Source organism: Melanotaenia boesemani, chromosome 19 (genome assembly GCF_017639745.1).
Source record: "Melanotaenia boesemani isolate fMelBoe1 chromosome 19, fMelBoe1.pri, whole genome shotgun sequence".
Lineage (NCBI taxonomy): Eukaryota > Metazoa > Chordata > Actinopteri > Atheriniformes > Melanotaeniidae > Melanotaenia > Melanotaenia boesemani.
In genome coordinates, this window is record NC_055700.1 from 17,367,842 (window position 1) to 17,383,986 (window position 16,145).

General features: G+C 37.6%; 1 protein-coding gene across 1 annotated transcript in view; it reads right to left on the bottom strand.

Moving 5' to 3' along the window:
* The window catches only part of dbh (dopamine beta-hydroxylase (dopamine beta-monooxygenase)), a 17,258-nt gene continuing 1,113 nt past the window's right edge, over positions 1-16,145 (bottom strand). Inside the window, exons 2-13 of the mRNA XM_041970995.1 lie at positions 13,300-13,405; positions 9,242-9,388; positions 7,800-8,057; positions 7,437-7,613; positions 5,366-5,468; positions 4,604-4,770; positions 4,320-4,463; positions 3,080-3,118; positions 2,413-2,472; positions 2,184-2,311; positions 1,796-1,955; positions 1-369 (exon numbers count right to left, since the gene is read on the bottom strand). Of these exons, the coding sequence (XP_041826929.1) occupies positions 277-369; positions 1,796-1,955; positions 2,184-2,311; positions 2,413-2,472; positions 3,080-3,118; positions 4,320-4,463; positions 4,604-4,770; positions 5,366-5,468; positions 7,437-7,613; positions 7,800-8,057; positions 9,242-9,388; positions 13,300-13,350 (1,527 nt within the window). The 5' untranslated portion in view covers positions 13,351-13,405 and the 3' untranslated portion in view covers positions 1-276. The remainder of the gene's footprint in view (positions 370-1,795; positions 1,956-2,183; positions 2,312-2,412; positions 2,473-3,079; positions 3,119-4,319; positions 4,464-4,603; positions 4,771-5,365; positions 5,469-7,436; positions 7,614-7,799; positions 8,058-9,241; positions 9,389-13,299; positions 13,406-16,145) is intronic.

A 16,145-nucleotide genomic window follows, 5' to 3' on the forward strand; every position in this document is an offset into this window, starting at 1 on the left:
CCAACCCCTCTCCCCTAAAACAAGAAAAGAAAAAAGAAACATGAACAGGAATGTAGCTGAATTAATGTGCACTAATAAACACACACAGCGGGTGTTTAGAAGCGTATAATTACTGCTAATAGCGGATGCCATTTAACACCCAACACTAATAGAGATAAAACCGAAGGCAAACTGATTCACATCACAGGAGCTCACTTAAATTTCCAAAGCTTCGATGTCTGCTCCTTGGGACGAAACATCCCGTGATGTCCCTGCCCAAACCCAGGCTGCACGGGATCAGCTGGAGGGGACCGCGCCTCCCTCACATGGGTAGCGAGGTTTCTGAAGTATAGAGGTCACAACTGGGATGGGCTGTTTTTCCCATTCACCCTGGAGAAACAGGCATCATTTTAGATGTCAGATGTAATATTTGGTCATAAATCAGGTGCTCTTTTGGTACTTAAGTTACCGCACAGTTGTCTCTAAATACTCTCAAACATTGTACATTTTCAAATAAAAACACACCTTTTTGTGGTCTTGAGTGTAATTGAAGATATAGGACAGTTTTAAAACTTAAGATGGGAGCAGTTATAGTTTCTTGGTAGAGATACAACAAAAATATTTTTAAAGTTTTTAGAATGATTATAATAAAGCCAAATTTAAGTGTTTGCATAGGCATAAAAAAAGAAAAAGAAAACCAGATTAGGCTTTTCACACTTGAACATTTCCTGAGAAGCAGCTTCATCTGAACAACTTAGAAGCCACTAACATTGGTGTAGATTTCTTTTTGATCCAGTTTATCAGTTAATCTACCAGCCAGGAAACATAAATAACAAAAACAAGATTGTTAATATGCTTGTAGCGTAAGATCCAGATCGCTATTAAAATGACTGTAATTTTGTGAGGCTGTTTTCAAGCTTGCTTTGTGTGTTTCATTGTGTGCTGGGGTGGTGCTTTGTTGCCTGCAAAGCTGGCGCCACTGATGTAGATGGCGGCCTGTTGCGAGGCTGAGGCTTTCAGCCTCAAGTTGTTTGCAACGCAAGCTCAAGACTACAGTTGCAGCACTGCTTAGCATCTATTGCAAAGTTTCTAAGTGACAAAAAGATTAAATTATCTTTATTCAAACTACTGACTGCTCAAACTGTGGGAGACTGACTGCTGAATTACTTAGAATTTTTCCTCTCGTTATGTGTTAAGTGGAGTACATACCAGTGTGTTAAGCTGCGTTTGATATTAAAGGGTTTGAAATATTTTCTTTTCTTTAAAAATGATGGTATCCTGCATTAAGATAGTGTTTTCTACCAGATGTGGCCAGTTTGAGCTAATTAAACCGTATCCCTAAATATTTTTATCCATGTAAACCTCGGACAGTATAAGTCACGAGTTTCCTTCCTAACCTTTCCCAGTTTTCCCTTTTTTCTGATTTATTTGAACAGAACCTTTAAAATACATACTTGTCTCCAAATCATCTCATCTTTTATTCTTGTTGTGTTTCAGTCTTGTACTCTTTATATATACTCCATGTATTTGGTTTACACTTGTTCAGCTGATGATACACATCAAGTAGAGACCGATATTCTCGACAGGAAACCGTGGTCAAGGCCTGTACACAACTTGTAATAGATTTATTCTCTCTGTTTCAAGCCTTTGAGTCTGTGTTTATTTTACAAGTTAGCAAGCAGTCTGTTCAAGTGGTCTGATTCTCTTGTATGACTGATGCCTGCCTTTGAACTGATTTAATTGGTGACTTGGCAGTACATCGTGGTGTGTATCTTCGAGTGTGTGTGTATGTGTGTGTGATGACTGCAGGGCTCACAGGAAAGAGGCGTGCAGTCGACTGATTGCAGTGCATGAAGATGGGAGCTGTGTTATAAAGAGAATCCAGAACTTCCCCGGTAAAGTCATCCCAGTACATCTGAGTGTACTGCTCCGTCACACTAACTTCCCCACACACACACTGGTCATTCCCATGGAACCTGGAAGGGGAAGATTGAAGGAAAGTCAATAAAAGAGGGCGGTAGAGTGAGATTGAGGGAGGAGGAATAATTTGAAATATACAGACTATTAGAAACCAGTTTTGCTTTAAAAGGACAAAGCATTTCAAGATTAAAAGAAGCAATTATGTCTCTCTTCCCCTGAAGCATGGGACAAAATAAAAAGCGGTAACGGCAGTAAACAAAAAAAAAAGAAGCTTATTCAGTTGCCTGTTAATGAAGCTAAAGTATTTCTGCAGGTATCCTGGGTCAACATGGCTTTTGCAGAGCTCCAGCTGAGTACGAGGGTAGTAGTGAATGTAGTTAACACACATTTCTTCCATAATGCCAAAACCTCCCTGAGAAGACAAGACAGTTAAATATAGTGAATGTGAGGGAGATTAGAGAAAGTACTGACATTCATATGGACATAGTGATGAATAAACAGTTTCCTGCTCACCACTGTGGGCTTGGTCCTATCCTCTGTGTTGTAAGTACACTTTGTTATGAGAGTGTCTCCCTGCAGGATAAAACAAAAATATAGCAACATTAAAATATTATGATTTCCTTTAAAGCAAAGACACAATTAAAATAATTTAAGATTACATACAATGCAAGTCAAGTTTATTTATATAGCGTAGTTCATACATGAAGGAAACCCAATGTGCTGTACATGATCAAAAGAAACACAAGAGAATACATGCAGTGGGTATATGATACAAACACGTGTCAAAAGGAAATACACAATCATCACCATCAATGTACACAGGCAAAGAAATTAGTTATGTAAAAGTACCAGTGACCAGTTTGCTGCCAAAAACGTTCTGTGGAGGACAGCTGCTGGTGTTTGGTCCATCTCCAGAGAATTTCCCATCACAGATTTTTCAGCCTTTTCCCATTTATGCTCAATTTAAACACCTCATACAGGCACGAGGTATTCTAATTTAATACTTTCTATGCAAATAGGAGAAAATAAATCTGGGGCACTACCACTCTGAAGCATTCAGCTGAGCTTGCAGAATAATAATATTCTTGTTTGAGTAAAACAAATACAGTGGAAAACAACACACCAAACAAATTTCTTTGGTATTTTTAGTCAGAAACACAGATAATAATTTTATACTTACAGGTAAAACATTCGCCATTTTCCTTAGAACTCGAATTGTCTATTAAATAAAAGGGAGGACAAAAATAAATGCAACACATTGAAGGGAAAATCCACACAATATGAGATTCCTGTGATTTTATATGCATGTGTTTAGACAAGCAGAGATTAGAGGGAAAAGTAATGATTTGAAAATGACCTTTCATGGTTATTTGAATCATTTATTGAGAGATCTGTTAGATTTTCTGAGAATGTTGAGATAAAGACCTTGCATGTAAAGTTAACCAACACCACTCAGGTGCTCTAAGATTAGTTTGACATCAACAGCAGGTGGAGACAGTCTAGCAGATGCTGTCCTCTACAGCAATCATGCTGGCACTTGCCTTTGAATAGTGTGCATAAATAAAGTAGAACAGATGTCTACTGCAGTCTCCTAATGTGTTAATGTTGTTATTTGTCAGTTTAGATGTGAAGCTGACACTGTCTTTGTGTCTTTGGCTTCTGAGAGTACAGCATGCTATGAGGTCTGATTAAGACAACAAGCAAGACATGACATTTACTGTTTGTAACTATTACTGAAGGTCTTAAACTTTTGTAGGAGATACTGACAAGTTAGAAAAATTATACTGAGGTGTCAACTTTTTTCATCCAAATCATGATTTTGTGACAAAATTGGCAGATTGAGTTGCATCTTGTTTAATAGTGGTGGGAATATAATTCCTCCAAAGTTATTTTGGATTAATGAAAAGCATTTAGTAATATTTAATGTTTTCCTTCTGTCAGCAAACACGATGGCAAACAGCAGTGATTTGATCTTTAAATCCTTTATTAAACTCTTGCATGCATATTGATCCACCACTGAAAGTAGTCTGCAAACATTACACTGGATTTTTACTGCAGCATGCTAATGTTTTAATGACTCCTTTCTATTTGGAATATATTTGCAAGTGAACATCCATAGCTTTTCTACAACGTACACTTTTCACCATCAAGTATTTGTATGCTATCGTTCTACTTAGTGCTACTGAAAAATGAAAGACCAAATCTAAGTAGACTTTACTTAAAAAAATGTAGAGAAAGCATCTAGAAATAACCAGCTGCTGTTGGAAATACTTATGGAAATAATAATTGTGATCAAACATGATGCAGTGTAATGTGTGAAGCAGGATTCCCTTTCATCGTATCTAAGATCAAACACCCTGTAAAAATGTGCATCGTTTTACCACCTCGATTCTGGTAAACTGAGCCCTGTTTCATCTGACCTGGTAGTGTGTACTGAAGTGCTGGTCTTCTTGTACCACCTCCAGCTCCTTGCCTCCCCTCACCAAAACTGTCCTCACCCCGCGGCCTGCCAGGTGAGTGTGCAGCTGGGATGCAAAAATAAAGATTCCTTTTGGAGGCAAAGCCTGGACAGAGATACAGGTCAGACAGATAAACTGACAAAGACTTTATGATCAAATGCAAAAACACATTGCTGAATTATTTACCAGGTTTTCTTGATTTCTGAACCATTATGTTTCAAATTTAGAAGTTTTTGTACACATACAGTCTGAGTACACTTGGATGTGCAGTAGCCACTGAGGTAAAAGGTATGCTGTTTGGGTGGGATTGCCATGACAGGAGTGTAAACGAGACCCAGCTCCATGATCCCTGCATCATACCGCCTCAGGCTGGGAGTGTAATTCAGTCGTATCCCTGATGAGTCACGCCGGCCTGCATGAGGAATACTCAGACATCAGTGTGTCCCATATACTGGAAGTTTACTATTTGCTTGTGTCATTTTAAAATGTTAAAAAGCAAGAATAACGAAGATGTGAAAAATGTATAAAATTAAGGAAACATCTACTTATTTCAAGTGCTGTTTGCAACAGATGGGTAGGTTTCTGAAGTAAAGTAAAAGTTAAAGAGGGAGGATTTTTATGATAACCGAGGTATAATGAGTGTATATAATGTAATATGCATGCTACATCTGGTCCTGGTCAACACACATACTGCAGTGTTTTGAATATTTTGTAGTTTTGTATCTTACCCCCCAAAAAATATTGAAAGGTGAGTTTGGCGAATGTAAATGAGTCTCAATTGGAAAGAGTGTGTTATTCCATCTCTCTCGTTAGTTAATTCTTTTGACTAAATTTAAATTAAAAAGCATCAAAATTACTTAAATTACTTCGATGAATGGAATTTGAATCATTTGCTTTGATAAGATGAGCCTGAGGCTCCCTGAAAGAGATAAAGAGAATCCTGCTGCTTGTGTTTAAAAGAAAGTGGTGATACAATATATGCCGGATTTAAGTATTCATGTGTGTACCAGATATGAGGAGTGGGTTGTGGTAATGGACTTCCAGACGAAGGAACCTTGAAGAACCTGGTCCACCCATAGCCAACCCTGCATCTGGGGGATAGTAAAAAGCCTGCAAGCACACACACCAACACTTATGCACACATTCAGGGACATGCATGATCAATTATTCCTGATTCATGCACAACCTTCTATTCATATGATGTGAGCAGCTGAATAAAAACATTACAAAATTTAGTACAGATTTTTAACAATATGCACAACCTTTAGTGTGTTATTATATTCGGAGATTTATGAACAATAGAAGTACAGTAATACATATGAAAGTGAGGACATTTTGTAGGATTTTGAAGGTCATTAGAGACAAAAACTACACTAAACACAAAAATGTATATTCCTATATGAGGCTACTTAAATAAATTAGCCTGTCTGGAATAAACCAACTTTAAGATTAAGTTTATCTTTACCCTCATTACTAGGAATTTGTTCTCTCAAGGTGAGATCCCAACAACCACTAAAAACAGGAGGGACTTCTTCACACTTATGCTAAACAACCCACAGAAAATACAATTCTAACTGCAACAAACTTAAGAAAAATATGCTACAGATAACTAAGCAGCCTTTTGTGGGTTTTGAGGTCTTATTTTAACTAATTTCTGTTGAAGAGAAGAGTAAGTCTGCATACTGTACCAGTTAGAACTGTTATGCAAACTTCAGAGAGATAATCTTTAAGCCACATATGTTGATGCATACTTTTGTTAATGGAGGAAAGTTTTCCTTTTTCTTTCTTTTTTTTTTTTTTAATGAAATCATTCTTTCATGTCATAACAGTAAAAAAACCTCAGAGACTTTTACACTCATACAAATGCATCTCACTGTCCCTATTTGCATTCTCAGTGTCAGAGATTATTGTTTCCCCTGTCTTTTAAACTCCCTCTACTCTATTTCCCTCTTTCTCTCATTTTGTGTTTTTTCCTTTGATAAAGTGTCGAGAAGAATAAAACAACACCATTAGAAGGTGATGAAAGAGGCCTGAATATTTCCCACCTAATCTTGTCTTCACAGCTCACAGAAAGCATCCTGCTTGTTTTTGTTCAGCTGGGAGATAATCCAATCAGAGAGGGGCCTGGCGTTTGTTTGATACGGTGGGGAGCAGTGCATCGAAATACAGTGACAGCCTCAGCGTTCCCTGTCTTCTTTGCTTTATGTGGATAGCAGACTGCTTTCTTGCTTTGTCACTGTTATGTCACCGATTGGTTTGTGGACTACCATTTTGCAGCCTTGACTTTGTCATTTGAATCTTGGCATTAAAAATAGGTAGGAAGGGAGGGACTGAAGCACTTACCTTTCAGTAAAAAAGATACAATTTTCTAGTCTCGATGCTAATGGTAAAATGGTAAATGGTCCGTATTTATATAGCACTTTACTGTACCTGGGATGATACCCAAAGCTCTTTACATATGCTACATGAAAAGTTTTTATATAACTTCCTGTTAAAAGAATTATGTTGCCCTGAATGACATCAATGTGAATATGTAGTTGAAGTGGAGTCTTCAAAGCCATAAACCATTTCTTCAGCTTTGTCCAATTCTGAAATCGTTTGTGTAGAACATCTTACTAGATTACCAACATACGGTTTTCATTTGTGGGTTTTCTGGGAGTATTTTAGTTTCTATACGAGCAAGTTTATGATTATTTGTATGCATGTGTTAGCATCCCACACGCAGACTGGCTCTTAATAGACGTGCACTGTGTGGGATCATCTTTACAGAATTTTAAAGCATACACTTCTGGGCTTGGATATTATTTGCGTGGGAGCTTTTGTTTATCTCCTAAAATAGGTGCAAAGACTGGACCAAAATCCAGTTTTATCAAAATGATGCTCTTTTACAATTACCTTAGGTTTTTGTTATTTGAATTAAAACCGTTGATTTGCTTATTGTCTTGTTTCTGAGTCAGTTTTATTCTTACGTTTCTTTTAAAGACGTTCATTAACAGGTTAGGATTTTTTTTTTGTTTTTCTGTGAGGTAAGCTATGTTTGTTGGTATAAATTCCTCATACATGAGTTTCCCATCATACCTCAGCACCCATAGCCCATGCAGCTAACACATGGCGGCAGAAGTTCAGCTTTCCTGGCTTCATCTTGTCATCACAGGAGCCGCTATACTGTGGAACATCACGGATGTCCGGCGAACATTCAAACACTTCCATGTGATGCACGATGGCCTCATTGCCTGGAGTTATCACTGATTCATACTGGAAGAGACAAAAAGACTATAGAGGTTAGGCATTTAAATGGTAACAAATGCATCGGCTGAAGATGAAAAAATAACGGATAATGACGTGTTTTGATGTGTCATTGTGCAAAATCTTCAGCTAACATACTCTACTGTATGTGACCAAACTCGTGGTTAAGTGTTTCCATTTTAGAAACTTTCATACCATGACAATGTGGGTTTTGGGCATATTCTCAGGCAGCTTGTGGATAAAGCACCAGTAGGTGGTCTCTTGGTTTGGTATGATGACATTTGGCGCCACAACGTCTAGGGTCTGAATGTCCGGAGGCAGGGTGGGTGGTGGTGTATCGGGGCGTAGCATCAGCACTCTCTGTACCCCTGTGTGGATCCTGGACAGATTTAGCTCTTCCAGAGAGGCAAGTGGCTGATCCAAGAAGCCATAGATGATGTGCACAGTTCCTTCCTGACCGATGAGAAAAGAAAGGGATTTACTAGCTACAACGCATAACATGAGTCCTCTAACAGCCTCTTTCAAATTTCAATTGATTGTTATACTGTATGTTTTCTGAAGCAAACAGAGTAAGCCTTTTATCATGTTGCCATAGTGATGAGTTTTGGTTTTATGTCTGCAACTTAGATTTAATACAGCACCATGGAAACCATGATTCTTATAATAAATGGTTTAGGGGAAACTGGGCTGATAATTCTTGAGCAGTATTATCAGTTTCATTTCTTCTTTTTATTTGCTTAAAATACAAAAATTAAAATATGATGAAAATGCTACTGACACACACTGCTTTATTCTTTTGTTACCTTGATTAAAATATATGTGGTAACTCAAATACAAGCTTTTCTGCCTTCCACTCAGGTTGGTTAACTCTTAACTCTGGTCAGGGACTTCAGGAATGACAGATATAATTCAGGTTTGAGGCTGTACTCAACAGAAGTATGTTTGCTGTACGTTAAGATTTAAAGAAAATACTGCACAAATTTCCTATAAATTGGTAGAGTACAAATCTGTGTTTCCATTTGAAATAATAAGCTCATAACCTTTGCTTTGCAATTTTACAATATAAAACACCATTCTAAAGTGAATCGTGTCTCCCCTGAGCATTCAGTTTAAAATATATGAGTGTCTTTTTATTAAATAAATCAGATGTAATGTCAAATTGTAACACAAAGATTAAACAGACAGAAAAATCGGCTTACAGTTATATTAGCATGCACGGCATAAAGCCTTGTTGCGCAGGCTATCCTCATGCTGGCCACATGAAGATAACTGGCACAACCTACATCCCTACCATTCTTCACTGATGTGTGTCCAGTATTATTACTACTTTAAACAACTCATGACAGACCATTTAACATTAGCAGAGCAGTACATCATGGCAACAATATCAACCATCTGAATCCTGCTTTTGTTGCCATTAATTCTTTGGGAAAGTACATGTTAATCGAAAATGACTGCACAATTAAATACATAATTAAACTAATTAGAGACAGACTCACACACTGAGGTTCTCCTGAGTACCAATTAGTAGAGAGTATTGAGGATGTTGTTAATGTGTCCACAACATAATTTCTGTTCATGTTTATGAGTCTGATGCAAAGAATTGACCATTTTTTTTTGGTAAAGTCTTTTCCCACCTCTATAAGGTAGTCTCTGGGATCGCAGGTACTGAAAGGCCTTTTGAAGAGCAAATAAAATCCTTCGGCTTTCTGTTTGGCTTCGATCAGCTCATAGTCTTGTTGGCTATCCAGCGATATGTGGCCATTGCTATCACTCCATGCATCCTAAATGAGAAAGCACAAACCATAAAAAAATCCCACTAAGCACTAAATACAGTATCTACACAATCCAGGTAAAATAAATTGTCGGAGTGAACTGTTTGATAGATAATTTAATGGCATTAACAGAAATAAGTTATACAGTGGCAGATGGCATTGTGAAACCTTCCCAACCTGGTGTACAAGATGCACTTTTTCTCTCCCAGAAGGCTTTGCAACAGCTCAGTTTATCCATTTCTGTTATATTTCTCACATTTCTTACACCTGTCCAGAATAACACCTAAGCTCTGTTTTTGTTTCTGTTCCATTTCTGTTGCTCTTATATAATTGTTCCACACAAGCTGCAAAGATTTTGAAGCCAATGATTTTTTAAAAGATACACATTTTGTGCTAACATAAAAAATATGTGGAAAGTACAGTTTCTGCTATGCGTGTATCTAGAAGTCTACAAGTTATGACTTTTACAGATGGCTGATCCCCTGAAGCACATCCTAACTATTTTCAGTAAATTCTCATCCCTGAAACCACAAATAATGCATTGAACTTTTGGTTCTGTAAGGAATGGATCCTGTTGGGATCTGAATAAGAACTGCATGGGTGGGATATAGCACAAATCAGGGTCTTGGTCACAGAGCCAGGTCTAAATGAGAAACCAAATAAACACAATATACAAAAAATACTATAATCCAGCATGTTTACACCATGTACTTTAGTAATGATGTTAATCAACTGGCACAGTCCTAATCAAATGACCAATTCAACTAAACATTTTTAAATAGTTTTTATCATGTAGTTTGGCACATGTTTGGCAAACTACTTGATGCATATGCATTGCTCAATAGAAAACAAACAAACAAAAAAAAAACAACTATACACACATTATTATTTATTTTTTTATTTTACTTTTTTTACAGTACAGAACAAAAAAAAATATTTTTGTAATGAAATAAACCAATGTGCAAAAAAAAGTGGAGACGTCAATAAAAATCAAGCCTCCGACTAAATTACCTTCATACAGTATTTATAATATTTTTTGATGAGATAAAGACAGCTGTCAAAAGTTTCTTTGCCTTTTTTTGACACAGGTTGATGCATACAGGTGAAGAAGATTTCGATTGTTCCTTGCTTTGTAAGAAGTATCACAACGGTGCATGTGATTGTGTGAATGTTACACAACAGTGCCTTTTCTTTAATGGGTAAATTAACCCTCTTGAGGGGGGAAGGATAGTGAGAAGAAGTTTGGATTATCAATTTAACAGAAAAAGTCTTTACACTTATATATATCAGTTTTATTTTGACCTGAAATTCATGGAAATGTTTTATAGCCAAAAATGATGTAGCTAAAGCTCAAAAAGGAAGAAAAATCAACCACAGGTCTAAGGTTTCTACTTTGTTTCAAATTCCATAATAAAATGTGAAAATAACTTTAATTTGTGTATGTGTTTATAATAAGTGCTTAAGGAGGTGAAAATGCATTCAATTTAACTATAACTTCCTTTACTTGTGTTCCTTCTATTTTTTCAGAGGGCAAAGGGATTTCACAGAGAAATCTTAGCTGGATTTATTAAAAAAAAAGCCTGTGTGTGGCAAAATGAAAATGCAACATTTTACACATTTTAATTAGCACAGGATTCTACTTTGATATGCAAATATCTGCTAATGATTCCCAGAAGAACTTTAGCTATTAGTGCAGTTTGAGTGATTTCCAATTAGCACAGGCTGATAACATCCTTTGTTACTTATGTGATCATGAAGTAAAGACCATCCGCCCGGCTTCTTGTGCATGGTCACCATCCCCACACCCCACAGACCACAGACTGATAAAGAATGGTGAAAAATCTCAACTCCTGAAGGTCTTTCATGAGATCTGCATTTATGAATTTTACAAGCAAAATTGAAAATAAAAGGACTGGAATAAAAATTCTTTTATTCTGCTGTTTAAAAATACAGTCATCTCTCACTTTTTTTTAAAAACTGATGACCCAAATTTCCTTAATTTGGAAAATAGATTACGCTTTCTAGGCTTTCTTACCCCAAAGTAACTCCTTGTTCCAGTATTCCACAGCACCACCAGGTCAGCATTGGTCAGCTCACCACGGTCGGACATCCCCAGGACCACACCATGTCTGAGCTCTGCCACCCTCAGCTCCATGTAAACTTCCTGGTTGGCATAGCTGATATTCCAAGCCAGCTGGAGCTCCCCCCGTGGGTCAAGGGGCACACGGAAGGGCATGGGGAGAGGTGGGAAAGGGCTGGAAGTGCTCTGTTTAAGACTAGACACATCGACGGCATTTGGGGGTGCCTGATAAGAAGCCACCAAGATGACCATCAGAGCAGCCAGGGCAGTAAAATACATGATGGTGATGTCCTGAAGGCGGAGGTCTTTGTTGAAAATCCTCATAGCATCTGTGATGGCTCACAGCCAGCCTCAGCGCAGTGGTGGATGTATTCTAAGAAGATCTCTTTTTAACTTTTGCGTCTTCTCAGTCTCTGAAGTTAAAGTTGATTTGGAGTTCAAGCCCAACAGCTTCCAGGAACTTTTTCTCCAGTGCTGATGTTAAAAAAACTGAAACTTTAAGTAACTTGTGATTAAACCTAAACACTCAGTCTTCTTTCGTTTCCAGTCACAGTAGACTCCTTTTCATCAGTGATTCTGCACAAATTCAGTCCTTTCAGGCATTCCTTTTCTGAGAAGTTTACTTTCTTTTAAAATTTCCAGCCTTTGGGTTCATATATTGTAAAGCCCTGGGTGTTGTCTCTTTCCTCTGAGCAACTGCTATGTCTATTCGAGTCTTATCCACCTCTCTGGATTTTAAAAGACTCCTCCCTTGTGAGTTGTCTGCTTTTATCCAGCCTAATGGTATTACATTTGTTGAGGAAAATTGGATTGTATTCTTTACGCCCTGGGGTCAACCATGATTCTGCACATCTGCCAGACCCTAATTGATCCAAATTCAACCATGGACATTATCAATGACAATCAGCTTTGACTAATGTAACTTTATTGCTCTGCCTCTTCTCTTTTGGGGTACATACATGATACATTTCATTTTACTTTAACATGTCCACTATATGTCCTACACTAGGCTTTATTTTATTTGAAGTATTTGATTCATTTAAGTGGCAGCAAGCACTGTTGGAGGGCATAAACAAAGCATTAATGCATTAGGCCCTCAGTAAGCCAATGCCTAAGGCTGCAAAAGACCTAATCAAAGTGTTGATTACAGGTTTGAGAAGCAAAAGAAACACAGTTTAAAAGGTTAGTAAAGTCTCTGAGGAAAAGTGGGATGTGTGCTTGTTTACATTTAGTGAAAAACAGGTTAGCAACAGTGGAAAAATAGATCTGGATTTAGATTTGGGAGAATGACAGCTGTTTGTGTGTGTGTGTGTGTGTGTGTGTGTGTGTGTGTGTGTGTGTGTGGGTGTGTGTGTGTGTGTGTGTGTGTGTGTGTGTGTGTTTGTTGTCCCCACCTTCTCCATCCATTTGCAAGTGTGTGTATAAGGTTTGACTGGAAGATCTTTCTATTCATTTTTACAGACTTAGGTTTAACAATTAGTGAGAGGAAACCAACTGCCATAAAAACACACATCAAACTGTAAAAAGCTGTAACACAAGAGCAAAGAAAACTAAAGGATTTAAGAGGATTTACGATCCATTCTGTTGCAACCACATACTATGAGAGCCAAAACTACACAACCATAAAGGTTTTTGGTCGGTAATTGTCATCAAGCAGGTTCACGGGTGCATAGCTGGAACTTTATGGGACATTTGAAGGAAAAAAGAAGCATATTTAAACATAATTAACACCACCTATGTTTTCATACAATGACAAATGTTGATTTTACATTAAAAAAAAGGAGTAAAACTGAGAGACTTTGGCTGGATAGACTTTATTTTAATTCCAGGGGAAGCTCACCTTTGAATCAGCATATGGCTGCCAAGTCCATACGTGTTGGCAGGAATTCATCACATAATGTCAACCCACTGAGTTTTTCTTCCAGATAAGACTCATTCGAGGAAAGCTGAATCAGGCAGGCAACAGACAGGAGAACAGAAAGGATTGTATTGTGTTGGTTAATGTAATAGACTGCTAGGCCCTGAGGCATAAACAGAGATCTGTGTGTCCTGTCTCCAGCTCTCATGTGAGACTTGGTGATCATTTTTCTTCCTCGCTATGTGTTTCACAATAATTGTTCCTTCTTTATCTGTTACACTTCAGCCTCTTTGTAAGCCTGTCCATTACATTCCTCTCTTTTGGGGCTTCTTTCACCCCCTGCTGCCTTGTCATCATATCTTATGCACACTTGTCTTTCTGCTGCCACTACTGATGTGTCAGCAAACACAAGTGAGATGAGATGCTGCAGAGTCGGGCTGCGATTTGGAAGGAAATAGGGAACCGAGAGAAGGGAAATTACTGGGGAATGGATGGGAGGGACTGATTTCCTTGTGTAATCATGTCTTAGAGTTTAAGTAAAGAAAAAAAGGATGCTTTTTTCTTTAAAATTATGAAGATATTTCTGTCAATGTTAAAAAAGTGTGCAAGGCTATGTAAAACATGCATGAAAACAGAATGCAATGAAATAATGAAAAATAACTCATGTTGAATTTGATGGTGGGACGTCTCAAAAGGTTGGAACAGGGTCATGTTTACCACTATATATCAGCCCTTCTGTTGAGGGCCTTGCTCAAGGGCCCACAGTGGTTCACCTCTGTTGGAGTTCCAGGGTCTCGACCCAGACCCACCTCTGTAACCACTAGACCACCACTCCCCCAGTGGGGGGAGATTAATTTAACCAAAATAAATAAATAGTTTTATACTTTAATTTAGTTAATTTTAAATGAACATTGACCCAGGAAAGATGGCAGCAACATACTCGTTAATGGTTTCTTCTTTGCATGATACAGCTTTAACCTGTTGGTGACAGAGTGAACTGTGTTCACAGTTTATCATTTCTAGAAGTGTTTCTGAGTCTATGCAGTGATTTTAATGACAGAATCATGTCTGTTTTTATTGCAGTGTTTCCTGAGAGTTGCAGTGCTTCCAATATTGGTTGCAGATGTCTATACATTCTCTCTTTTAATGATAATTTGAACAGTAGGAGAAGATTGTTTTTTCTTTTTACAAATTTAGGTAAGCACTGTACTTTTAAGTTGCTCCACATTTTTTAAAGTTTCTTGCAGATTGCTGAGCCTCTGCTGCATCTTTACCTCTAAAAAAATCTGCTTCTCTGCTCTTTTCTACCCAGTCGTGTTATTGACCTTTTTATATTGACCTGATATAAAAAGGTGTAAGATTTTCTTCCAGCTGTTTCTTTTAAGTACAACTTCATTTTCCAGCCTTTGGTTGCCACCTTCCAACGTTTTTTTTTTTTTTTTTTTTTTTTAGCTGGGTTGGCACCATATAATTAGAAATAAGCAAAAATGTTGTATGAAATTGTACAATATCTTACTTAAAATGTTTTATATGTTTTCCTTTGTAAAATGTTGGTTTACAATATTTTCCAAATCAATGGGTTATACCTTTATGCTATATAAGTACAAGTCCATTTACCATTTTATGTACTTTTTGCACAGCAGATAAACTTTTTTTTAAAATTAGGGATATGTTTAAAGCCCAAGCAGTCAACCACAATTCTCATCAGTATGTCTCTCTGAACATCTGGTACAGCCCTTGTTAATTTGGGGTGTTGTAAAAGGTAGTATGGCTCATATAGATTCATATAGATCCCCTCCCCCCAACCAAGGGTTGAACGAGGGAGCCCTCTTGCTGTGAGGCAATGGTGCTTACGACCACAACACCGTGTAACATGGTTAAAAGTTTCGTGTTAAAATAGAAGATACTTTCAGGGGTGTTGGAGAGTAACAGAGCTAAAATCCTGTGGGGCTTCCAGATTCAAACTGATGAACTGGTGATAGCTCCAACTAGACAAGGGCATATAGGGCATAGTGAAAGCAATCCTATAAGAGGAGAAGACTGAAAAAGGAAGTAAAAGATGTTTGGTATTGAAGGCAACGGGGGATCTAGTGGTGATCAGAGAACCCCCCCACCGCCACACACACACATACACACACACACTGGAAGAATAGCTCCAAAAATTTCTAGAATAAGATAAAACTTTTTCCATTTTGAAATTTGAATTTCAATTTGAAACTTGGACTTTGTACATTACCATTTATTTTGGCTGTTGAGAGTGTTATTACACTATTCTGAGTCATCCTTAGAGCTACAGGAGAGAACTGACCCACTGCATGATCCCTTCTCAAACAGGCCCTGATACTCGGAGGAGGGAGCCGGCTTTTTTTCAGTCTTATGACAGTGATGTTGAGTGTAACTGACAAGAGAAAAATAGTGACCTGACCTTCCTCTCCCATGTCTATCAAGTTTGCAGCTGTTAGTCATGGTGAGCCACTAACTGCAAAACTCCAGTTTACTGAGATGAGGATGAATGTTTAATTAACAACTCAGATTTTCTGTCATTCAAGGAACATTGTGTTATTACTTCTTTCTGAAGTTTCATTGTCCCTCTCTAGCTGCAATTTCTAACTTCAAACATTCATGTAATGATGTGATGTTCAAGGCACCTAAGGGTCTAGAACCCTTAGGCACTAACCCACTTTTTCCAGACTGTTCAGTAAACCCAAAAAAGGTTGTGCTTGACAAATTTTTGTGCAAAGTTATGATCACTTCCTCACTGATAATACAACAAATGTATAATTTTACTTTTATTTTAAGCAAAAAATAAAGAAAAGCTGTCAATGTGA